Source organism: Aythya marila (assembly GCF_965140915.1).
Source record: "Aythya marila genome assembly, chromosome: 14".
Classification (NCBI taxonomy): domain Eukaryota; kingdom Metazoa; phylum Chordata; class Aves; order Anseriformes; family Anatidae; genus Aythya; species Aythya marila.
Window position 1 is genome coordinate 19,846,823 of NC_139055.1, and position 26,253 is coordinate 19,873,075.

The 26,253-nt window shown below is 42.9% G+C and overlaps 1 protein-coding gene and 1 long non-coding RNA gene across 2 annotated transcripts; both read right to left on the reverse strand.

Moving 5' to 3' along the window:
- Positions 1–1,142: 1,142 nt before the first annotated feature.
- On the reverse strand, positions 1,143–12,421 carry GFRA3 (GDNF family receptor alpha 3). The gene is made up of 8 exons (XM_082771265.1): positions 12,319–12,421; positions 8,433–8,708; positions 7,639–7,731; positions 6,880–7,225; positions 6,692–6,801; positions 5,452–5,586; positions 4,524–4,654; positions 1,143–4,216 (listed from the first exon to the last, which is right to left on the reverse strand). Exons 1-8 carry the CDS (start codon positions 12,359–12,361, stop codon positions 4,082–4,084), a joined length of 1,269 nt encoding a protein of 422 aa, XP_082627391.1. The 5' UTR covers positions 12,362–12,421; the 3' UTR covers positions 1,143–4,081.
- Positions 12,422–21,421: 9,000 nt separating this feature from the next.
- On the reverse strand, positions 21,422–26,092 carry LOC309883645. The gene is made up of 3 exons (XR_014318492.1): positions 25,805–26,092; positions 25,212–25,284; positions 21,422–24,063 (listed from the first exon to the last, which is right to left on the reverse strand). It is a non-coding gene; the product is annotated as an uncharacterized lncRNA (long non-coding RNA).
- Between the last annotated feature and the right edge of the window lie 161 nt (positions 26,093–26,253).

Sequence of the window (26,253 nt, forward strand, 5' to 3'; positions counted from 1 at the left end):
TTGCAAGAAACCCAAACACCAAATCACTTCCTGGAGGAGAGCTAATCACCTATAAGAAAAGCTTCCATTAGAGGCAAAACCAAGTTCAGCCTCAACTGACCCTCCCTCATCTGAAAAAAAGGTTCAGCCACAAAATCCCTTAGGTAGAAGTGATTAGCCGTGGATCATATTTACCATATTTCAATGGGGGAAGCAGCTGTAGAGCAGCAGCTGGTTCAGATTCCATAACAGTGTTGGTTGGCTTCCTGCTTCTTCACTGTTGTCCCCAAAAGCTTTGTCTGGTGTGTGGACACCTCGAAGATTACTTGGAGGGTTTTTCCTCATGTTCTTGTGTAAAGCTGCCTTCCATTTTAGCAAATAGAGCAACTTGTGACGTTTCTGATATATTGAAAATGATACCTTTGTTCTTTATGGGTGCTGAACCTGTAATGTTGTCTTGTAAACTTCCAAGTTACCTTGTACCATCAGCAGGTTTTAAAAGGCATTCCAGGGTAGTAACCAAGAATTAGTGTTTGAAGTAAAGCTTAATTTTTCCATATCTGTGATACAAATGGTGTCCCTCTTTAAAAAGAAAAACATGTTCCTTTGATTGTTCCTTAAGCTTGTGCATTTGCCGGAGGAAGTTCCTACTTGATTTTAACCAGGCTAGGGCATGATGCTTCAGGGATTCCAAATCCAAGGTTTATCTCAGGCATAACCTTGCTTGTGACCTTTGGCAAGAAATGCCTATCAGTTCTCTCACTTGTCAGACAAGAAATAACTCATCCAACACAGTGACTGAGCTCACTACTCAAAAAGAACTATGTGAATGCCCTTTGTAAATACATTAAACCATGTTAAGAAATCTAAAGCTACATCAGATGTACATTTCTGTAGCCATATCTGAAGTCCCTGACAGTGAAAAAGTTAATGTTGAGATTGCTTGGTAAGAGATCCTGTCTCTGTTCTTTAAATTTCTTTCCCATAGTGTGTCCAGCAGTAGACACAAAGGAGTGTAGCTTCTCTTAAAGGCACAGAAAGGCAGGAGACTTCTAGAGTTGCAAGATAAATTTTATTACTGAGTTTTGGTATTATTTTATACTCTTAAAAATAATTTACATTACAACAATTAGAAGGTTCCTTCCTTTTATATGCTTGCGGAGAGTTCAATATTAAGACTGACAAGACAGAGAATTTCTATTAGATTATTTTTGTATTTAGAGCAAAGGTGCTAGGTAGATGTTGTATTGCAGTTACTAGTGAATAGATGCTGAGGGTTTGTTGTTGTTGTTTTTTGTAAATTACCGTGTAGTACAGATAGTAGGAACTGTTCTGAATGTGTGTTGTGATGCTAGCAGAACTGGACTGATACTGGCACGATGTTTCTTAGTAGCAGTTATACTTCTGCATGCATGTATGCTGTGTCATTCAACAACTGTGATATTTGGAGATTAGGTATTAAGAAAGTTTAAGTAAAAATGGATTTGTACACATATCAGTGTGCGTACCTGTGAGTGCAGGTGTATTTATAGGAAAATTTTGTTTCCAGTTATTGATGAATGAGTTTTAGGAGGCAGCTGTATATATAAAAGTGCATATGTACATGGAAAAAGGACATTTGGAAAAAGACATTTGGACAAAAATCCCAACTGATGTGTTCTATTTAATTTCTGTCTAGAGCAGGATTTTGTCTGACTGTAAAGCATTTTCCTATGTAATCCAGGGCACAACAGGAGGCTGCAGTTGCAATCAGTAACCTTCTTATTAGGGGCTAAAAGTCCACAGTGCCATGAATATGAACAACAAAATGCTAATGCCTTTCCCCATATCCACCTGTCTCAGAGCACTGAAGTGGAGAAAGAGGAAAGCTCACAGCATAGATGAGTGGAAGATGGATGCTGTAGGCTGTATATGTGGTAGAGATGGCTCAGGGAAAGCTATTCGTCTGATAAACGTTCTCACTGATTTGTGGAATATTGTAAAGCACAGTGTTTTCCTCTTCCCTGTCACTCTCCAGCAATTGCTGGAGATAACAGAACCTACAATGCTACAATAAGGAGCCTTGACACACATTTCCAGCCTCAGCTTATGGAGGATGGTCAAATGTGGATCTCAGAGTTCTGTGGTAATGTGGGCTCTGTTTTCATTAAAGAGGGGTAACAAACATGTGGAAACAATACTGTATTTTGATTCACATAGTCACATTTCAGTAGGCAATGGTAAATAACAGCATTCATATTCCTCTTAAATAAGATAACATGATATTTGTTCCTACTGCATGGAAATAAGGTGTTGCTTCTCTGTGCAACAGACAAAGTCCTGCTCCCTGCAATCATTTTCCTGCCCTATCTGCCTAAGAAGGTAAGAGAAGGCTGGAATTCTAAATAGAAATATTAGCGCTGCAGAAGGACAGCTACTCTGATACATTTAGCAATGGAAGATTCTCCAGTAAGAAGGTGTCTGACAGTGACTGGGAACCACAGCACATTACCTAGCTGGTACCTTTCTGGGAGCACATAAAGCACAAGGTAAAAGGAAATGCTAACCTGTTCTGCATCTATTCAGGACTCTAATATTGCTCACACAGTACTAGCTGTGCATAATATTGTTCAGATCTGTTGTGCCTCATAGGATGAACAAGAGGCATTATATGAGTGTGTAGAGAAGCTGTACTGAACTCAGTTTCTAGCTATCCTGAAAGCATAAGATGGCTGATGAGGCAACTCTTGCACACAATTGATTGTGGACTATTAACCTATGCTCAGAAATCAATATTTACTTAACACCACATTTTAACAGGCCAATGCAGCATAAAATAACAGCAGTTATACAGTGCACATGTTTACACTCAGAATAAACAGATTATGAAATAGAGCTTGGCAAAGGAGGAGGCTGGCAGGGAGTGAAAGGGGAAAATGGTAACTTCAATATGTGGAAAGCTACAAACTAGTTCCATCTTTCAGAGGCTTCTGCAACTGAATGTGCCACGAGAATACCACTTCAATGTAGTGAATACAGCTTCAATGAGCTATGCGCTTTCTGTGAGCATTCCTAAAAAGGTTTGGCCTGAGGCCTGGCAAGGTCATCCTTGGCTAGATAAATTTACTAGGGTTGAGTAGAGAAATTTCTACTAACCCACAAAATACAAGTCTGTTGCTAGCCATGCTAATGGATGTTATGTATAGTTACAAGGGGCAAAACTGAAAGAAGCAAGAACATAATCTGGGGTATAGCATCCTTGAGCTGGGATAGTGTTTTTCATATATTTAAAAGAATGGATTTGGAAAAAAAATAAAAATAAAAGGAACTGAAAGTAATACAAAACTGGTATTTGACAGGGACTTTATGTTTACACTTACTTAGCTTTGTTTGCAACTCTCCCTGGAGTGAGGCCACTAAATCTTAAAAAATGGTATGCTGTACTCTGTGCCTGAGGAATAGCTTGAGGAGGTGGGGTGATAGGATACAGTGTCAGGTACAGAATCTTAGAATATCTTGAGTTGGAAGGGACCCACAAGGATAATCAAGTCCAACTCCTGGCTCTGCACAGGACCACCCAAAAATCAAACTATATGGCTGAGTGCATTGTCCAAATGTTTCTTGAATACTGGCAGGCTCAGTGTGGTGACTACTGCCCTGGGGAGCCTGTTCCAGTGCCTGAACATCCTCTCAGTGAAGAACCTTTTCCTAAAATCCAGCCTGAGCCTCCTCTGTTACAGCTCCATGCTGAAGCAGCTTCATGCAGTTTCTGACTAAAGGTGCCTCTCTCTATTCAGAAACCTAACCCTGCACAAGTTCTGACAGAATTCAGGCTTCTGTTTTAAAATACAGTGCATGAATATCAGCTGGACTTTTACTCAAAATACTAACATGGCAGAAGCAATGGTGTGCTCCAGATCTGCAGTTCTTAGTGCAAACTGACTGGGGGAAAGTGGGGTCCAAGCTAGGGAGAGGTTTCTAGTGACTGCATTTATGGATTAAGGGTATTCCTTTCCTCTTTTCCAGAAGCCTTTTGTTTCTCCAGGGTAAATCAGTAGTGGGAGGTGCCTGGACATGGAATAAGATTAATAATATGGGAAGGAAAGATGCAATTTATCCCAAGTTAAAGTGCACTCAGCAACAGGGCCAGGAACAGAGACAGAGATGACCAAGAAACAGCAGCTCCAGAATATACAGAGGAGACCATAGGCAAACTGCTGTGTTCAGAGGTCTCTCGATGCGTCTTCACTTCAGCCACCTAGGAAATGAAAAAGAGGAATGAATCCCAGTTAGACCTATTTGTGCTCAAATACCTCTGTAGAGCCTCCAATTCTGGGCACAGCTGTGAGACTATGGGAAACTTCTGCAGCCAAGCAGCAAGGCCTCCTATTTCTGCTTGTCTGTGGAAGGAATAGGTTCAGCTAAAGCAGCTTAGGGTTCTGCATGCATATGGCATCCCTCACTTTGATGTCCAAAATCATATGTTTCCAGATCCAGGCTTATTGGACAACTGTATCTATGCTGCTTGGTTCACCACTTGCTGGAGGCAACAAAGCAATACGTACCTGGGACATTTCTGAAGCAAGAGATGTGCTGGCACTGTCTCCTTGGAAGCTTAGGGAAGATGAATAAAATAAGTCTTCCTGTCTTTCCAGACCTGTCTGCTTCTGGTGCATTTGAGACCAAATAGTATTTTCTGTAAACAGAAGTAAAGCAAGAGTCTTATTATACTTTTCTTGTGCATACCTTGGAGTTTAGTGAACAGAAGTCTAGGGTAGCTATTTTAAGAAAGGCACTCACAGTCTGTATGGATTTGATTTAGAAAATACATATTTTGTGTTTAATAAATTGCATGTTACTTTGTGGGTTTACTTGTGACTTTTAGAACAGACTACAAAGCCAATTTTCACTCTATCTGAAGACCTTTGGATTTCTATGGGACTTTGCCAGCTGTCTGTTTGTAAGGGGCAGGTATGTAGTGTCTCAGGTGGGATGTTTAGGTTGTAGGTGCATCTACAGTGTTGGGCACAGGTCTTTTCAGTATAGCAGTAGGTAGATTTAAATAATCATTTATCTAATTATGCTGATTTATTTGTTTGATATCTTCTGGAAGCTTTTACAAACAAAGTATTTAAATCTTATTAAATGTTGCTAATAAGGGGAGGGGAAACCAAAACCCCATAATCCTTCTGCAGTGATGGGGCTACTCAGCAACCTATGGATACAACATGTCTGACACCCCCCGATTTCTTTGTAATCCCTCATTTGAATGCTGTTTGTAGATAGCTTCACTGGTGTCTGTGTTGGTAAAAGATACAAAATCACCTGTGTGAGCAGATCCAGGCTGGTCCCACAGGTTGGCTAGGAGATCATGGAAACACTTCAGAAGACAGAACTATATGCAGGAGCAATGCAATGTAGGATTTTGAAAGGAACAGGATTTTAACTTCCGTGTGCTGAGCTGTTTCCCCAGTTCCATGATGTGATGCTTACCAAGGCATTTGTTGCTCTCAAACATGCTGAGTATCTGGTCACACTTCTCCTTCTGATTGCCGCTGCTTTCACAGGTACACCACAAGGAGACCTCCACACTGGAGTTACTGATGTAGTTGGGTGTCATAGGCGTGCCTGTCCCAAATCCCCAGAAATGGGAATCAAGATTTACTTCACTAAATGAAAGAAGCATGATCAGTCCTCTTATGTTAAAGGCAATGCTACCCTGGAGGCAGAAGCCTTCCATTGTGATGTGCTTGTTACTCAAAGAGATCAGAAGCCCCTGCAAGGTGACCCAGGTCTGATGAATTCATGTGTAGTCTGCTATACTGTGAGAAAGTGGGGAGATTGCTAATCCTGACTCAGACAATCTGATGGTGAGGTATACTGATAACTGAACATGGTGAAAACATTAGACTGAAGGATGAGAAGCACTTACAAAGATTCAACTGCAATACTGGCATATAACAGCAAAAGGCTCTCTCAGTTCTCACATAGCAGGCGATACTGCATGGCCAAATAAGTGCTGGCACTGTAGCGTGCCATTCAGAGCACAGTTTATTTGGGATGACAATAGCAAAACCATCTGGAAAAACAGAAGTTGTAGTCTAGAATTACAGCTTCTGAGATACTGTTGCACTTTGCAGCTTCTCCTTTGAACCATTCTGAAAAAGCATTAGCAGGCTGACAGCAAATGTCTGTAAGCAAAGACAACTTTCATTCCAACAGCTGATGGTGCTTTGTGTACCTGTTGTTCTGACTGGCTCAGAGACAGCATGTACACAGTGTTAAACCACCAGGAATGTAAACATTAAGAAATGAGGGCATGTATAATAACAATCCTACAATTGGATTCTCCTGTGATCATGATGTAGCTCCTACAGTAGGGATGTCTTAGTTCATACAGCCAAGAGAGTCCCAGTGGTCAGGCATTTCGAGCATTTTGCATCAGCTGATGATGCAAACAGGAGTGCAAGGATCCCAGGAAAATGCTGCTGCTCTGACAGCAGTGAATAGGACAAAACAGAGTGATAAATGCCATGAAGGAGCTCTCTTTGGGCTGCATTTACCTCAGAAGCAAGTGAGAACACTATCATCAATTAGGCTAAGGCATGTTTATGAGCATACTGAGCACTATTACCTGCATCAAAGCAAGACAGTCCCTCACGGCATAGCAGTGTGACTGCAAGTTTGTTGCCTAAAGGCATTCACCCTGTGTGTTCCCCTGGGTATCACTTACCAATCATCCCCATGTAAGCCTGCAGGCATGCAGCATGATTGTGCTGAGAGCAACCATCTGGGGACATATCTGCAGGTTGGCAGTTTTGTTGGAAGTCAGCCAGTCGGGATCTGTAGGAAGGAAAATAAGACTATCAGCGTCTATGTTGTTCTCGTCTTGTGGCTAGTGTCTGCTGCTGCCAGACCTACTTGCAGATGTGGTCTTCCAAGCAGGAGTCCAGAAGCCAGAGGCAATTGGGTTTAGTGTTATACTGAAAGGAACAATCAGGAACAATAGTTTTCCGGCGTCGTTCTCCACAAAGTTCATCCTGACATGGACAGAACAGGATCCTTCTAGTAAAATCCTCAGGCACTTTCTCAAAGAAATTTCTTAGCCCTCTGTGGCATTTGCGACGGTCACACATGTCCTCACTTCCTGCTCCCTTGGTGCAGATTGAGGCATAGTCTGTGCGCAGCCGAACGCACTTCTTGCTCAGATTACAGACATGAGTTGCTTTCAGGCATGGATTTGTTGCATCTCCTGCTAACTGTGACCCTATAAAGCCAAAAAAAACCCCACACCGTAAACAAGGAAGCAAGTCTTCAGAAAAGATTTTACATGGAAATAGGAGTAGCCCTTACTTGATGGTCTAATTGCTAACATCAAAATGAAAAAAGCATCTTAGCCCTGCTATGTGCCTGTGGTATGACACTGCAGTGATGTTAGTTACAAAGTCACCTATTTTATTGGTTGATGTTCCAAAGAATGCATCATTGTGGGTTACTGCCTGTTTCATAGGCCTGGATCTGTAGCTATATTTATATTTGGTAGGGGTGCAAATATAGGTATGTACCCAGAGCAGACATTCCTCTGAGGGCAATTACCTCAAATCATTCTTCTTAATAATTTTCAGCCCTGAAACGTTAAAAACACGCAGTAGCATATCATATAGCCATTACAATCCCTACCTGATAGCAGAGCTGCCAGTTCATTATAGTCTGTCTTCCAGTGTTCTTCATTTGCTGGATTCTCATAAGGAGAGGTCTCCAAACTGAAATAGCCTAGGCAAGACACAAGGTATTTTATTTTATGCAGTGGGAGAAATGTGTTGTGACCAGTTTTTTGTTTTGTTTTGTTTTTTTCCTCTTATTTGTGATTCTTCAGGCTGGGGTTCAGAGATGTTCTATCATGCTCAAAGCCAAATGCCAAGAATGGTTCTGCTGGAGATGCAAAGCTGTTACTGTATAGTAACAGCATTACATTTTGTCATTAGATTTCCTCTGGCTGGAATTTAGTCTATGTTGAAATTTGCTTTTTTTCAGCCTCAGTGCTAGCGAGGAGATATGCAGCATTGGCAGTCCCTGGTGGGAGGCCAAGTACAAGCATCCCATTAAAACTGGAGAGAAGTAGCGTGCTCATAGATGCCATTACAGTGTGTGTGATAATCTCACATCCATTTTCAGTGACGGACAGATGTGACCATTTTGAGGTGATTTTCACAGCACTAAATATAAGTAAATATCTCAAACTAGCTATCTTTGTTTCTTAAGGTTCCTGGTGTATTTGAAGGGCCAGTCTCAGACCAGATCAGTTTTCTATGCTTATCAAACAGAGAAGTAATGACTCCTCTTTACTAGGAGATGTGGCTCCAAAGTGATATCTGCAGTGTTGGGAAGTGGCCCTTCACGTTTTTTTTTTTTCAGGTGGTGGGGCAGGGTTGAGCTTTACTAGTACCTTCTAAATTCATATTATTTCATCTCACCATCTGTCATGCTGGCGTGAACAGTCCAGAAAACGCGTAGGCAATGCTCCTGTCTCTTCATGCGTCGGTGACACTTGCAGTGCAGTAAAGAGCTGTTTCCGAGGTCTAGCTCTGCATTTAGGCATCTGACCCTGCTGTCATGATCCAGTGGAAGGAAGCGAGTCTTTGCAAGGGCACAGTCTTCCAGAATCCTGTAGGTGGCATTGCAGGTGGAGTCTGAGAGGCACAGCTGTTCCGCTGCTATGCAATCACTCCTTGGCAGAGACAGGAGGTCTCCTGGTCAAGCAGGGAAAAGATTGTTAGGATTTCAGTCAAGAGAATGCCACACAACCTCATTATCATTGTTCTGTTGACATTCCTAGTAAGGACTCAAAGCAGAATTGGTTGGGGTCCTTCATATACATAGCAAGGAGCAAAAGCTTTCTCCATTTAGAAACAAAAGGATGAGTATTAGTGTATTAAAGGGAGAACAAAAGATTAATGAAAAATCTCAAAAAATATTTTGTTTAATAAAGCCTTCCTCCCCCCCCCCCTGCATCACCATTCACTCTTTCAATTTGGCCAGGATCAGGGATGGCTCTGTATTTTCCTGAAGCAGTAAATCCCTATGGAAACCTTGGCTTTCCTGAGGCCTGCTTTGAAGAAACTCTCCTATCTGGGTAATGAAAAGCTCAGTGAAATAAACAAGTACTAACACGACACTGTGTGATATTAAGTCAAGTGCTAGTGCCATTGCTATATATATACTGGTCATTAAGAGATGCACTGAGAAAGCCATTTCCAGGGTGTAAAAGCAACTGCTGTACTGAGCTTGCAAACGTAAGAATAAATATACGTATCCTTTGTATAACAGAAGAAACCCTTATCACTAGATGCAAGTAGTTTCATATAAAAGTGCTGACATGCAATCAATTTACAGTACATAGAACCGAATCCCTGAAATTTCTGCCAAAAATGCTGGAATGCAGGTGAAACCTGTCAGCTTTCATCTTTTGGTCATTTGTGAAGTCTGAGTATAACTATTTGTGTGTATTTGTATAACACATGTATTAATTTTTATGTATATATATATATATAAAATATGAATTTATATACATCCCACCACCTTATGGAAGTACTAAATAATCTTAATTTAACAATACAATCTTTAAAACTTGGTGTTTTTTTTTTTTTTGTTTGTTTGTTTGTTTTAAATATATAGACTGTTCTGTCCTAAGGATAATACAGAGGGAGAGCTGACATTTTCACAGGGAGGTGAATTCAGTCTGTAATCTTTCTTCACTTCTATAGTATATGAATCTATGTTTACAGTACAGGTACAACCATAGAATCACAGAATGTTTTGGGTTGGAAAGGACCTTAAAACCACCTAGTTCCAACCTCCCTGAATGGCCAGGGACACCTTTCACTAGAACAGGTTTCCCAAACCCCATCCAACCTAGACTTGTGAAGACTTGGAACAAGACTATTTGCTAACAGAATTGTTATGTAGGCTAGTAGTATGGTTCTTCCCTTCAGGACAATATTGCTTGGCTGTTTTGGGGAAATAACTTATGCCTAGCCTAACGCCTATCTTTGATGTTCTTTGGGTATGTGATCTCACCTGTCATTCTCCTGATCAGAAGGTGCTGTATTACTATTTCTGTCTGTCTTGACTATAAGCTAAATATATATATAGGTTCAGCTTATATTATGTGGTATACTGTCTTCGCTATCTAATTTGTTTTCTCACTTCCTTCACTTTTGCTGGCTTCATGAGTTTATTTGCTGTAAGCAGTAGGCCATTTAATTCCATACTAGTCCGCTTCTCAAACTTCCTAGTTTTCCTGCAGCCCAGTAATGCTATCTAGGTGTCTCTGTCCCAATCATATATATTTCTTGGCTTTTCTAGCACTTCCTGTACTTTGTTGTTCATCTGGCTATTATATAAAAACTATATGACTGTAAATTTTCTGAAAAACAATCTCTCACCAGAAATGCTTTGCATCTGGCACAATAGGTTTTGGTTAGGCATTCCACCTCAGCACAACCTTAAAGAACATTCTGAGTTTGATTACATCCCGTAAGGTTGCAAAAGCAGGGCAAATTTCCAATAGCAAAATTTCCAGCTTAAATGAATCTATGATTCTATTATCTTCAGTAGCTTTGGAATTCTAAGAGGTGCAAACTGATTTACCTCACAAGGCCAGAACAAAGTACCATCTCCAACAGTGGTCTGTAGTAGCTGTTGTAGTAAGCTCATTAAAGGACAGGACATACTTTCCTAGCCTTAAGAATTCTGCTCAACAAGCACCTGAGGTTTAAGTGACATTTTCAAAACTTTAAAGTGATATAGTTATTGACAGGGTAGAGCAAAACTGATTATAAATGGATGGACTGTGTTTTTGCCACAGGCCTATACCAGACGCTTTGGGTGAAGCTGCTGGAAACCTCAAAGCAGAAAAATTTAAAACAATCCTCCTTAACAGACATCATATAATAGCTATGCATGGTGTTAAGCCCTAATACATGACATTTTTCTTCGTAAAAACAAAGAAACAAACAAACATAAACACAAACATAAACACAAACATAAACACACACAAACAACGCCAACAACAAAAACTTATAATTACAGGCAGTCAGGTGGAAGAATTAGAAAGCTCTGTAGTTTAACTTGCAGAAAGCATTAAAGGGACTGTACAGGAGTCCCTTCTGCAGTTACAAAATAAATAAATAAATAATATTAACTTCACAAAACATGATTATTTATATCTTAGAGAAATTAAGAGCTAATACAACAGCCAATTATTCTCCCTTATGACTCCGTGTTCTGTTATATGTATTTATAGAGTTACAATTAATAGTATTATTATTTAAATATCCCTAGTGCTCCTAGCTCTTGAAAGAGAGGACAATTGCAGAAAGGAAGCCTTTGCTTTATTAAGAACAGATATAAAAAAGGCATTAGTATTTGGACAACGGAAAACTGTGGGAAATCTACTGTAATCATGTGGCTGTAAATGCTACTGAGATCTCAGCACAATAGCTCTTCTTTATAGCAGTCATGATATTCACCAGTTGCACCTTTTTCTGAACGTAAAGCACTGACATCCCATAGGTAGGGTCTAGGAGTGCTTCAGATAAGTTCTGTAGTTTCTCTATTTCTAGCCACTTCAACCATGACGACTGCCCAAGAAAGAGATGAACTGGAAAGAGGAACCATTTCCATCCTCAGCCATTGTGACTTGTCAGTAGTATAGGGCAGAGTAAGACAAACAGCTGCATCTCCGCAGGAGCACCCTAGATTGGTCTTTGCAAACTGAGCCTCATCTCAGAAAACCATCAGCCTGAAGCATTTCAGAGGGGTACTGCCTGGAAGGTTGCTATCAAAACAAGCTCTCAGCAAAGTTAGCTCAGACAGGTTCAGCGTCTCCTCCAAGAGCTAGAACGGACACTGTCTTTGTGCCCTTTCTGCTGCGTTGAGGGATCAGCTCCTGACATCCGTCGCTCCCTGCTGCGAGTCGGAGGAGCAAGTCGTCCTCCTTCGCCTCCGCGAGCTTCGCCTCAATGAAATCCGCTCCCCCACCCCAGAGCATCCCTCCTTGGTCACATCAGGGCTTGCGATTCACGTTTCGGGTCAAAGGAGCAGCACGTCTTTCCCGGTTTGAAGCACGGCTTCTTCACAGCTGCCGGGGCCGGGAGCCCCGAGCCCGGGACGCGCCCCGGGCTCGCCCGGCGCCAGGAGAGCGCAAACGGACCGGCCGGCCGGGGGCAGCGAGGGGCGCCAGCCCCGGGCACAGCTTCTGCCGGCAGCGGGCCGGGGCCGGGGCCGCCCAGCCCAGCCCAGCCCTGCCCTGCCCTGCCCTGCCCAGCCCGCGCCGCGCCCACCACCCCGCGCTGTTACCGGCTCGGGACAGGAGCAGCCCCAGGAGCAGGGCGAGCCGCATGCTGCAGCCCGGCCAGCGGTCGCTCTCTGTGGGTGCCGGGTCCGCAGTTCGCAGGCTGCGCGCAGCCCGCCAGCCTGGGAGCGGCCCCCGCCCCGCCCCGCCACACCACGGCCCGGCCCGGCCCCGTCGAGGTGCTGGCGGCGAGCGCCGCCCCGCGGCCCGGCCCGGCCCCGGCCCCGTGCTCCGAGGGGGTAGCGGCGGCGCTCCGAGCCGTGGCGGGCCGGGGCGAGGGCCGGGGCGAGGGCCGGGGCCGGGCGCTGCGGCTGGGGGCGGCCCGTCGCGGCTGTCCCGGGAGCACCCGGCGAGCCGCCGGGCCCCGCGGTGCGGGCCGCGCAGGGGCGTGCGCCCAGGCGAGCCCGGCGAGGATGTTTCAGAAGCGGCGCTTCCGAAGGATGCCGTGTAAAACTCCCGTTTGCTGGGTTGATCACTGAGTCCTAGCACTGAGGGCGAAGCTGTAGTCGGTGATAACTGTGAGCACCTACAGGGGTGCGCTTTGCTAAAAAAAAAAAAAAAAAAAAAAAAAATGATGCTGGCTGTCTCTTGAATAAATTCCCTTGATGCTTCTTTAGTCTGCAGAAAGGATGGCATGAGCTTTTGGCTCCTTTGCATTAGCTTTGCTGTGAAGGATCTTTTCAGAAACTTACCTGTTGCAGGCTTGGCCTTTATTGAGCTATTTTTCTACATCCCCACTATGTAGGGCGTTTCCAAGAGCCTATATGAAATTAAGGCAGGCGTGCTTCTTTTTGAACAGGTCCTTCTTCTTAGTTTCCATCCCAAGATCTAGTTAACCAATGTGAAAATGTAACAGAACAACATGTACACATCAAACAGTAGTACATGAAAGTAAGGTGAACTTTCGGTAGATCAATTGTTTGTACAAGTAGAGACACTTACTCCAAAAAGCCCAACAGAAAGGATAATAATTATGCAAACACATTAAGTATTCTCAATCCAATTCAGTGCTGCCGTCCTGTTCTTGGGTTTTGAAGAAGATGAGTCCAGCTTACCGGAGGGAGCTGCCATGAGAAAATTCTGGATATGAACAAGTTGTCCACAAGTTGTCCTCTTGCTTCTTGTTTAAGGAGGAGAGAAGATCTTTCTCACCGTTCCTTAAATTCTTATCAACGTCTACTGGTCGGGGAACTTAAGGTAAATGATGGATGGGACATAACTTTTTAACTTCGTAAAGAGGTGTTTTCTGTTATCACTTCAGAGAGGAAACAGAGCAGCCATATTGATGAAAAAACTAAGAGCAAGGAGGTTTACTTGTCATAAAGATGTGGAAAAAAAAAAAAAAAGAAAGAGGAAAAGTGAGTTGGTGCTGTGAACTTCTGTATGTTGCGAGAGGAATAAACAAGTGGAGCTGGAAATTTTTAATCACGATCAAAATTCTGACTATGGCACTGTAGAGACCAGCTTGGATAACTGCTATGTCTGGAATATTGATGCACTAGTATGCAACATGTGAGAAATAACAGGCAAGAGAAGAGATGTTTTCTATGTCATGGATTTTTATACTTGCTTTGAGACAGTAGGAGGATCTTTTCTATGCAATTTGAGAGACTGCTAAAAGGGAAGACTAGGCATTACCATTTATGTCACAGGCTGCCTAGAAGTAAAACCAAGTAGAATCATCCAGTGCAGAGCAGTGGGAAGTTATAGCTGCCCTGGCACCCCTCAGTACAGGAGTACAGCTGGTTCAGTAAGTTTGTGACAAGCATTACTGTTTTTTTTTTTTTTTTTCAGAACAGAAGATGATAATTAATGACAGCCACAGGAGAGGAAGATCTGCTTGACCTGACTATACTGGCAGGTACAGCTTTTTGAGGATATGAATGTAAAGGGCGGTTTGGATGGTAGTGGTTGTCAGCCTGTAATCCTGGTCTCTTGTTTCTATTTTGCTGGTTTTATGTTTCTCCTTCTAAGCAAAGAAAGATTTCAGTAAATTCAGTGGACTGGTAGCAAGCAACTCGCAGGAGAAAAGCCTGAAGAGGAAGTCTGTGTATGTTGAGAAAGAAAAGGATATAAACTATTAATCTTAATGTCAAGCTCTAGAAAAACTATGGCATTTATAAACAATTTGTTAGCATGTGTAAAATAACAGGCTTGCTATTTGTCTCCAAAGTGAGTTTGTCAAGGACCAGTACTATTTCTTCTCTTCTAACAGAATAACATTTTTTGTGGGGAGGGGAGAAAAAGAAGAGATCATCTGTACTTGGGATCTGTAAGAACAGTTCTTGGTAAATCAGTGCAGTTTGGTAAAACATAATAAATTAGAGGATCTCCCAAGATCCTTTCCAGACTATTTTTCTGATTCAGTGATTATGAATCTTCACCCAAACACCACTGCATTAACTTAGTTAACTTAATTAAGTCAGTTTTGAATTATGATCTGAAGCAAATAAAAATGGAAAGGGAAAAATCTTTTTTGCATACTAAAGGCGAATGTTGCAGCTGTGCTTTCAGGTTGCCTTGGCAAGTGGCCAAGCAGAGGAATTCTGTCTTAGTATCTGGTGAAGTGCTAGTTGCTTCACTAGCCAGAACAGCCCACCTGTTGCAATGGAACTATCCCTTTCTCAACTTTTTAATACTTATACGTGTCTTTGCCTTCGACCCATGACATATAAGGTTAGTTGTTTATTCTCACATGCACACATACAGAGAAGCACTTTAACCTCATTACAGGTCTCAGAGAGTTGGATAATTACCAGTCTCTCACGACCAATGCTTTCATCACTCTTTCTATTTGAAATTGTGTAGGCATCTCTGACCTATGAGGACCATCTACAGTGTACTGTGTAATATCTTATGAATTAGTTTCACTAATTCCCTGCAAGGTCCAGGCCTTTGACCTACTCAAGCAGCTGTAGAAACTGTGATCAACACTGATCTGATTTCCTCAGCTTTTAGCATCAGTTCCATCATTTATGTTATCTGTGTTGCTCTTTGTATCTTCATATAAGTCCTGGCTGAATTGGATTAGTGATGTCAACAAGGTCCTGCAATGAAACAGACATGTGACTGGAGCATAGTAAGTAAATTCTCATCAGATCTTTGCCAATATCTTATCTTATCTTACCCAAAATAGAAGTGTTAATCCTGTGCATAGTCTCAGGGTTGCATGGGAATTAAACACTTGCAGAAATTAGACATCTTGTTCTTTACTTCTTGTCATCATGGATTTGTCCTTATCATTTTGACATGAGCCAGCAGTGCACACCTGCTTAGAAGGCCAACTATGTCCTGGGCTGCATCAAAAGAGTGGCCATCAGGTTGAGGGAGGTGATTGTGCCCTTCTGCTCTGCCCTCGTGAGGCCCTGCTTGGAATGCTGCATCTGGCACAAGAAAGATGTGGACCTGTTGGAGCAGGTCCAGAAGAGGGCCAAGAAGTTGATCAGAGGGCTGGAGCACCTCTCCTATGAGGAAAGGCTGAGAGAGCTGTGGATGTTCAGCCTGGAGAAGAGAAGGCTCTGGGGTGAGCTTATCGCAGCTTTTCAATGCTTAAAGGGGCTAGTAAAAAAAGATGGAGAACAAATTTTTGCTCTATCGGATAGTGACAGCACAAGGGGGGATGTTTTAAACTAAAAGAGGGAGGATTTAGATTAGGTGTTAGGAGGAAATTCTTCACTCAGAGGGTGGTGAGGCACTGGAAGAGGTTGCCCAGAGAGGTTGTGGATGCCCCATCCCTGGAGGTGTTTGAGACCAGGTTGGATGAGGCCCTGGGCAACCTGATTTAGTGGGTGGCATCCCCACCTATGACAGGGGGGTTGGAACTTTGGAACTGGGTGATCTGTAATGTCCCTTCCAACCCAAGCCATTTTATGATCTTGTCATCACCTATTGCAGTAAGTACCATTTTATTTATAGGGCTCAGCAGTATCTGGGCAGTATACCATCACTCAAGTACTTGCCCACCCTCGAACACAAGCTCCTATAAAATGTTACCATTTACACATAGGATCTTGAGGAACAGACTTGCTGAAACTCATCAAGGAATTCAATTTGCATTTGAATTCTTTGAGTTCAGAGCTATATAGCCCCATTCATGTAATCACACATGGAGTGACTTTTCATGGAGTCTAAAGAGCATTTGCTTCTCATCAGCTAGTTGGAGGGTGTCATCCCTGTGCATATACTTGTGATGGGATGTCATTTCAAAAGAGCTGAGGGAAATGTTTCGTAAATGATCTGTCATGATCAAATAGGCAATGAGTTACTTTGCAGAACCAGAGCCAATGTTATTACAGAGCTGCGTTTCCCTTCTGAATCCCAATCCTTTGAAGATAGCACTTGCTGTCTGACTCCTCCAGTGAACCATTTTCCTCTGCTTTTATTCTCTGAGGTAAATTCTGCCCTTCCTGATGTGCATTGAGACTGAAGAGGGCACCTGTATGCAAGCTGATCAGGCATAAGGTTTGCATTGCCTATTTCATTACTATTTCATCCTCAGGGAGGTTGTGTGGTTTTGACTGTTAGACTGAAAATAATCAGCCAAAGAAAGCAACTGCTTTAACAACAGTCATAGAAACTCTCTCTCCACACTGGTACACTATAGGCAGCAAAACCAGTAGAGTGTTGTACATTTATTCCCCTCCCTTCCCCCGCTCACCTTCCCTCTGATATAGAGCCTTACTTTGCTTCTCATTTTTATTTCATGATTCATAAGTCCAGAGGAGCCTCTGGTCCTTACAATGTAGCTTACAATCCAACAGCTTCTAATGGAAAACATTAGCACCTAACCTCATGCAGAAAGCATCCCAATCCACTGCAATACAAATAATTTTATTCTCAGTATGGACATGAACATACAGCATCTCGGTTGCTTTTCTCTATGACTCAGCTGACGTACTGATAAGAAGTTGTAATGACTTTCCTAATATTTTGGTAGTAGCTATTAGAATAAATTAATTAGCATAAAATTAACTCTGTAAAAATAACTATGTGTCCACAGCTCCATAGAAAAAGTCATTAATAAAGCTAGTTTACTGTTACATTACTACTGAGAGATCAATATGCTTTTAGCTTTACAGATAACTCAGCTTGGACATAGAGCAATGTCTGCTCCAAGGTCATTCAGTGATAAGAACTGACTGCAAAAGCCATGAATTCTGGATTTTAGTTCTCTGAAGTGTCTAGCTGCTTTTCACTTCAGTATTGTAGATATTGGCATACAGTTAATGTTGTTACATCTTCAAGCTCATGCATGCTTTGAGTAGCAGTTGATCTTAGACTGAATGTCCACTCTGAGTGCTTGGCTACGTGCTTTCTGTGAGGCTGTGTGTACCACAAGCGCTCAACCCAGAGACTTTTTATAGCACATACATTGTTGTCTTTGTCTAATACTGCGTTTGTTTTCCTCTTTCTACAAACAGCACCTCTGAAAATGTGGAAAATTGGAAACTTTCAGCTTTCCAATCCACCCAATCCCTGCCTTTCAGAGTCCCATTGCTCATAATGCTTCATATTGGTTTGGTGCGGGAGAATAAATAAAGCCTGGTCTACTTCACCTTGGGGAAAAGGGCCTTTGTATTCTCTGTTTTGCGGCCCATAAGGGAATGGATGGTGTTGATCCACTTTCAGCCTAAGGCAGACAAATGTCTTCATATGCAAAGCTATGAAGGTGGCTGATAATGCCAACGTTGCTGATCATTATGACTATTAATTTGCAACTCTGACATACAGCTTGCCTACTTTTTGCTTTGCTGTGTTGAATAGCTCATCAAAAATGTCCATACTTTCCAGGAAGTCAGGACTAGAGCATGTATTAAGGTGTTCCACTTGGACTTACTGTGGCAACAAGAACTTTCATGAGGGTCCTGATGGCAATGACAGCATACTTCAGGTTGAGCAGAGTAGCCCAGACAGTGTCTGTTGCAATAACTGTACAACTCAGCTTCTGTGCTTCAACTGAAGAAAGTCCAGCCAGGCCTTTGTGATGTTTCTTGAAATTCATTGAAGCTATCACAGTTCATCTTCTTCATTTTGCTTTCAGGTTATGAAGGACTAGGTAAAGTGCATGAAAATTTTTGCTCTATCAAGTAACAACTCATTCAGCATGTTTGGACACATGGCAGGCTACATCTGAGTTATTTGTCATCATAGACTGTGAGAGTTTATGTGTGAGGCAGGACTCTCAGTGGAACGAGGAATCCATATACTATGCTGGTGCCATTGTCTCATTTGTTCCTGTCTTTGGTGGCAGGAAGATCCCTATGGTATCTGCAAGAGGATGTTGTTTCACGTTCCTCTTTTGTTCGAATCAACAGCAATGGTCATTCCCTTCTATTATTAGGGAGCTCTTTTAAACAAACTGAGAACAAAAGTCTGCAGTTTCCCTCTGAAATGGCTATGTCACTGTACTAATGCATGTAGCAGTTTCAGTGATGTGCCAGACTCTGCATCTGGGACTGCCACAGCCAAGGAACATTGGACTAGACCAAACAAGTGCTTTGATTGCTGTATGTGCTGAGTTACTTAGTTGTACCTTACTTTGTCTAGCGTAGATCTTCTGAAGATTATAGCACTCCATTGCTTTTGCTGCATTTTTCAGGATTTGATTGCTGCAATGCTTTTTTTAGTCAAAACCAGAGGATGTTACTGCACAATGCAGAAGATGCTGAGCCTCTGACAGCTGAGCCTGCATTATTTGTAAGGAGTACTATCAGAGTTCTACTGCAGGAGGCAGCACAGAAGAAGGCTGTGCAAACACTTCTCTGCCTGGGCTAATATTTACAGCACCACACTCTGCTCTTTACGGGACCAGAGACAGACAGCAGACACTCACATCTCATATTAACACCTGTACACTACAGAAATATTAACCTAATGCAAACAGCCCAGCAGAAGTTAATGTCTGTATTCACAGAAAAGCAAACAAAAACCTCTTTCATTTCGTAGCATGAGTATTGGGTCCCTAAACAGCTCTGGCTGCTCATTGCTGATGAAGGTTCAGGGTCTTGACATCTAAAGCAGCTACCCATAGTTTTCTGCTTCAGTACCTGTGGCATTTGGCCACTTATGGCTCATATAGTTTTATTCTTTTGTTCCTATGAATAAAGCACTCAAAGCTGCTCTTGTACTTTACTTCAGTGTGGTTCACAGCAGGAATACTGGAGACATTTAGTTATGGATAGGTACAAAGACATGTAGCTCAATGTATAGACTGTATCTATGGTGATATTAACTCCTTAAAAAGAGTCATCCTACAGGAAAAAGGAACTAGCAAGTTTATTATAATGTTATTTTAGGGGGAGTGATTGACATACTGAACTACAGAGCTTCAGTCCAGAGGGACTTTGAGAAACCTGAGGACTGAGTCAAGAGAGACCTTGTGAGGTTTAGAAAAAGTGGAGCTCTCTAACAGGGCAGAACTGGCCCCATGCATCTGTTCTGGTTAGGGACTGGCGGAGGAGCAGCCCCTCTGGAAGGACCTGGACACCTGTGTGTCCTGATCCTGTGTAAGACAATCCATGCACCATGCTGTATTAGGAAGAACATGGTCAGAGAACTGAGGGAAGTTATTCCTATCTATTTAGCACTGCTGAGGCCACACCTGGAATGTTGTATGAAGTTCCCTAACCCCAAAGTTCAAGAGGGATATGTGGGAACTTGACAGAGTCCAGTGGAGGGCTACCAAGACAGTAGCATAAGACCCACAAAGAAGTGAACAGAGCTGGGATTTTTTGCTTGGCGAAGAGGAGTCTCAGTGACAATCTTTTAGCAGCCTACAGCTACATGAAGGCAAATTGCAAAGGTGACAAAGCCAAACCCATGTTGGTAATGGCAGGTGACATAAGAAGTGATCATGGCCATAATTTGTAACTTGGGTGGTTCAGACTATATATTGTGAAAAACATTTTCACCAAGAAGTTGGTGCAGTGCTGTAATAGGTTATCCAGAGATGTGTTGGAGTCTATATCCTCAAACATTTTCAAAAGTTGTAGAAAAAGCTATAGCTGACTTGTTTTGGTGCTGGTGGTAGTACTGCCTGGAACAGACATTGGATGAGAGACCCTGTAAAAACCCTTCCCGCCAACTGGTCAGGGCAGTGGTTAGAGTGCATATGCTTGGGTGAAGCACTCCAAGTCAGGAGCAGCTCAAAAGAAAAAAAATTGTAAGAGGAAAGCCAAAATCTTTCTTCAAGAGAGGAAAAGAGGAGCTCCTTCTAACAGTACTGTGTTTTTTTTTGTTTGTTTGTTTGTTTTTTTTTTTTCAGAGACAAGAACATGGAACAAGTAGCTTTAGTAATACATTCCACTATATTTTGATTCAAAAGCATTTAAATGATGCACTCACTAGCACCTACTAATCTACAGCCCTACAAATGCTGGCCCATTTTTCCAGATCCTAGTATATCCATGCTGCATATTGTCAGAGCAGATAGTTGCTTTCTCCTTGTCTCAAGTGAATCTAAATTAGCATGCAGGACAGTGGATGTGGCAATGGCAAGACAGACCCAGGCAGATACTGTAATGCCTTAGGGGTAGCAGCTGTTCAGAGGCACATATTATATTGACTATGGTAACAGAAAAATAATGGAACTGAAAACAAGATTTTACTGTTCCTGTAGGTTGGCAAGGTACTTAAACAGATACGAGAGCAATTAAGTGACAGGACATGCATTAGATTATTTTCCCTTGATTCAGTAGGGGAAAATGGACTGGGTTTCCATTCTCCTTAAATTATGAGACAGAGGACCCCCCTGGGCACATTAGGAAAGATCAGTGATTCCACGCCGCTGCCACCTTCACCACCTTTCAGTCCTGTTTAAAACAGCACTGGAGGCAGCAGGCTTGTCTGCTTGCAGCAGGGCTTTATTTTAATTGCTCCTGTGTATTTTCCTCTTTTTGCTCGTAAAAGAGATGGGCACATGGCAGAGCAGCAGTGCAGGGGCTGATGTTTACTTTACATCTTATCAACAGCATTAGGTGCTTTAGAAACTACCAGGAAAGACAAGCCACTCCCACATGGCAGGACTTTGGACCACAACACTGAGCTGCTGTGCCCAGATGGACAAGGATTTCTCTTCTAGTTCTGCCCCTGGCAACAGGGCCTCCACGATTTCCAGTCTCATTCTTTGCCCTCAGAAATGTCCTCTTTACATCTTCCCTCCTTTCTCTCCTGTTCTTTTTAAGCATCCAACTAATTACTTGCCTTAAAAGCTATCAGTGAGATAACGTTGACAACCTAGGAGGCTATCTTTGTGCACCAGAGAGGTCTTAAGCAAGGTTTTTATATAGAGAAGATGATCAGTCAGTATAAATGTAAAAGGAGACTGTAGGTGAGAAGGTGAGATTTTGCATGCAAGCCAAATGGGTAAAGCTGTCCATTTTTATTACTTTTTTTTTTTTAACGTTTAGTAGCATTATAGACTTTTTTTTTTTAACTAATCCATTCTGAAGGGAAGCTGTGCCAATAGTTGAGGCACCATCACAGGCGTGCTCATGCACCTCTTTTACCACAATGATCTAGATGATTTGTAAATAATAACTGTAAACGAAAAATAGAAGATGAAAAAAATAAGGAAGATGTTCTAGTTAGATCCCCAGGGCCCTGTTCACTGGCAGGTCACATGGTTGGGGAGTAACACAAAGTAGTACAGAACCATCTCTGCTTGATGAACATACACATACATGAGTTCCTGTAGAGTCTATATCCCACCTAACACCCTGGGGAAAAAATCCCATCATGCAGCCCTAAAAAGGCTCAGGAACACTAGATATTCTACAGTACTCTGCAGTTCCTGTTTGTGACATCTCTCAGGAAAGACCTGTCTCAATTCCCTTCTTCTAGGAGTGAGATGTGCTGGAAAAGTAGTTGGCTGCACTGAATTTTGACTGTAGTCCTCAAGTAGTGCTGCAGGAGTGCCACCTGGTGGGTCTTTTCCTCACAGGGTGTCCAGAAGCCCTGGACAACAGCAGTGGAAAGCCAGCTCTGTCAGTCATCTCAGCCCTTATGAACAAGTGTGCCCAGTGCTGTGTAGAAAATACTGCTAGGGGCAGTACTGTGTTAATCATTGTTTCTCTGTTCCTAGTGTACACGATCTTCAGACTCTGTTGCTCTCAGATAGGTTTTGCTAGATATGAGCACATAAATAAGTCTGATAAGAGCTGACAAATTAATATGGACCCATCTTCTGAGAACTATAGCCCTCAGAAGTATTACTCCTTAGGGCAGGAGAAAGTTAAAACATACATGGCTGGTAGATTATAATTTGTTTTATTCTGGTTCCTAACTTTGGTTTAGTGGAGGACTTGTTATAGTTAGGTCAGAGGTTGGACTAGGTGATCTTGGAGGTCTCTTCCAACCTAGACAATTCTGTGATCAATTTCAAATTCTAACAGAATTTGAAAAAGCAATATGCCCTCCCCCACCCTGTCTACTATCACCACCCATATTTAATTTCTTTTTTTATTTGTCAAGAGCTTAGTGGCAACACGTCAGCTGTAAAACAGAACATACAATCTCATTGTGTATGATACAATTAACATTAGTATTTCTTTAGCTTGGTAATTTTCTAATTTGAGGGGTAAGAAAGCTTAGTCTGATCTTTTGTATTAGATACAGTCTTGGGGACTATGCAAACTTTTGGAGTGGCAGAAAGACACTGGATAGAATTCCACCTAGTCCTTGTCTGTCTCTGAAAACAGCCACTCTCAGCTGCAGCACAGGGGGCTGGAAAAACATCCCAAAACCAGAATTTGAACAGACTTCCCTTACAGAAAGCTGCTTTCACTAACCTGATCTGCTGGCTAGTGCTATTTAAATATACATAAAGATAACAGTTTCAGACTTGTCATCCCCACCACAAAGAATCTAAACCGAGATGCCAACAATCCAATTACACTGAGCCAGTACTCCAAAAAAAATGTCTCTGTGGTTTAATAGCCACAGGTTGGGAAAACCATGTCAATAAGGGCTTAACAGACATGATAGAGAAATTAATATTTTTCCAGTTCTCACTGTTGATCCTTATAGAAGCAGTTGTTGGGGACTTATTTGCTGGGCATACCTGATCCTGGCTACTGATGGGCTGAGAAATCATTTTAGATATCCATTAGCACCTGCATGCCTAGCTTTTTTAATTGCCACAGGAAAGAAGGTTCAGTTATCATACACTTCAGTCTGCTCCAGTTCCTTATTTTACCAGTGAGAAGTGAAAACTAACAAAAAAATCCACAGCAGTGTTTAGTATTAAAAAGAAACATGGGGAGTGCTGTCTGAAGCAGGAGAGCTGAGCTCAGCTGATGACATACACTACCTTGCAGGCTTTAGACAAGACAACCTGAAAGCTGGCTTAGTATTTATTGAAGAAAGCCTGTTCTTTTCCCTAAGCAGCTATGGTACCATTTCATTTGAGACTTTATGCTCAGCCAGTGTCCCACAGAGGCAGCACTGAGATTTTTTAAACAGACTTCCTAATTTGTCCTAGCCCTGTCAGTAGAACAAGGAAGGTTCTCTTTCTTTCACCATCACAGTCTAGTTGTCTTCAGGGAAGAAAACTTTGCTCTGGAAGGCAGAACTCTCTTAGGCAGCTTCCACTCCAGCTATTGCTTTGGTGCTCACAGTTTCATGAGGTGAGTGATCTGGTCCCGCTTCCTTCACTACAAAGTCTATGACTTGCTTGTGGTGTAGAATTTCAGCAACTCTGCTTTGAAGTCCTGATGTTGCATTGGACAATAGCTCTGGGATTCACAAAGTTCCTGGTGAATGGAAGGAAAATGCATTATGTCAAGTGGTTATTACTGTGGGATGCTGGGCAGACAAAACTAGACAGTGTATCATGGAAGCCAGTATGTTCTCAGTGTGGCCAGAATCATTCTTGATTCCATGCCAGCACTTACAGGGGAGACAGGGACCATAGTCTAGTGGCTGAAACAACTAGGAGTCCAGCACTCCATGAGTACCTTTATCTATGTTAGTTTGTACAGGGAGATGGGGAGAAAGCGATGCTAACTTTACATGAACAGTGATCACACAGACTATTTGGGAGGAAGGTAATCAGAGTTTCACAGAACTGCCTATTATATCTGTTCTCATGAACTCAGTAATGGCAAAACCCAAACTAAAACCTAATCAAATATTAAGAACAAACAACAAAACAGAGAAGTTCATAATGGAACTGTATTAAGACCTTCTAGGTCCTCTAACTAAAAAGAATGTTACAGAGATGGAAGAGGTACAAGGCAGGGATGATCAAAGTACAAAATGGTTTCCCAGCATGGAAGAGGTGAATACACAGAGGTTCTTCAGTCATGAAGAAATGACTAAGGAGGATCTGACATAGGTCTATAGACCCCTGAGTGCCTTGAAATGGAAAACGACCGTCTCTGTATAGACACTGTAGAAACCAAAAGAAAAAACAGTGTGAGGTTCAGATCACATAGGATAAGGAAAAGCTTCAGAACTCTGTTATGGGGAAGTATGAAAGCGAGAAAATCACATAAATTTGAAAAAAAATAAGATGGAAACATTTATGGGAGAAAGTCCTACCAAGGACTATTATATACACAGATGCCACAAACTGCTAGACACTGTAGAATACTCTGTGAAATTTGCAGTCCATGTTTGCCACCTTTTTATACCATTCTGTAACACAGAGAAACTGGCTAGAAAGCTATACTATGCCAGAGTATTCTGATGGTATTTCTCTGGGGAAGACAGCCAGAAGCACTGCCTTATTCAACAGCCTGCTCTTAAAAAATCATCTAATACCCCAGTCGCTCTACCTCCCATAATTTTGCTTCATCTTTAAGTGTCTTCATCCACACCCCTTTTGCCTCCTCAGCCAGCCCCTCAACCACCACAACTTACCCAGCTCCCTCATCTTGCTGTATCCCCTTATACTCACAGAGATAGTGGCAGTCAAGGATGCAGAACTTGTCAATCAGGCTTTGAAATTGCCCAGAGAGCAGAGCAGGCACCTGTAAAATACACAATAGACAGTTTCATGGAGTTTTAACAGTCAGAAGAGTAGGTGGGACATGGCCAAGATGGAAAGCTCCGGATGCACAGCAGAAACCATCTGTGAAGGGGCCACCTCACTAGATTTAACACAAGTGCACCCATGACTTTAGCCAAGGTCTTATAACAGCAGAGAGAGAAGGCATGACACAGAGCACCAGGCCTTACTAAACTCTTCAATAAAACAGCGAAGCATATTAGTGAGGAAGGCAGAGAAGTAATAGGGCAGCATGTTTGCATATAGCAAGAAAAACACCCAATCTCACAAATGATAGGCAGGAAGAAAGACCACCACTCATGTCTCCGGTGTGATGAAGTGGAGATCTTGGTGTTTTTGTCACTATTGGCAGCGCATATACCTGAGGAAAGCGTAGTACCAGCCTAGGACAGCACTTGTTGTGAGACTCCTTCCTCCTTAGAGTTTTGCGTGGCTTAGCATTCGTGCCCAGAGCAGTTTTTCCCACCCCCCTCCCAAAAGACCTGTAAAGGTGTAGTCAAGCAGGTAGCTTGCGATTGATTGAAATCACTCTCGCCTTGCTCATCGCCCCTTCTGGTGACAGCTATTTGCGAACAGCTCGCTACGTCTACAAGCCCTTCACGCGCACCGCCCTCCTTTCGGCCGTTTCCTCGCGGGTACTACACGAGCCCCTCGGTCCAGTACCGAGGAGCTGCCTGCCCGAAGGACCCCACGCGCCGGTTCTGCAACACCGACTCCCCAGCGAGCGAGGCGGCCCCGTCAGCGCGGGCCGAGAGCCCGGCGGGGCGGGGCGGGGCGGGGCGGGGCGGGGCGGGCGGCGCGCTGGGCCCTGCTGCGCGCTCCCTGGCCGCTGGCCTGGGGCCCTCGCTCGCTGCTGCGCCGCGGAGGGTTGTGGGGCGGCCCGCGGCGGGGCGCGGGGCCGCGGCGGCGGCAGCCGGAAGCGGAAGCGAGC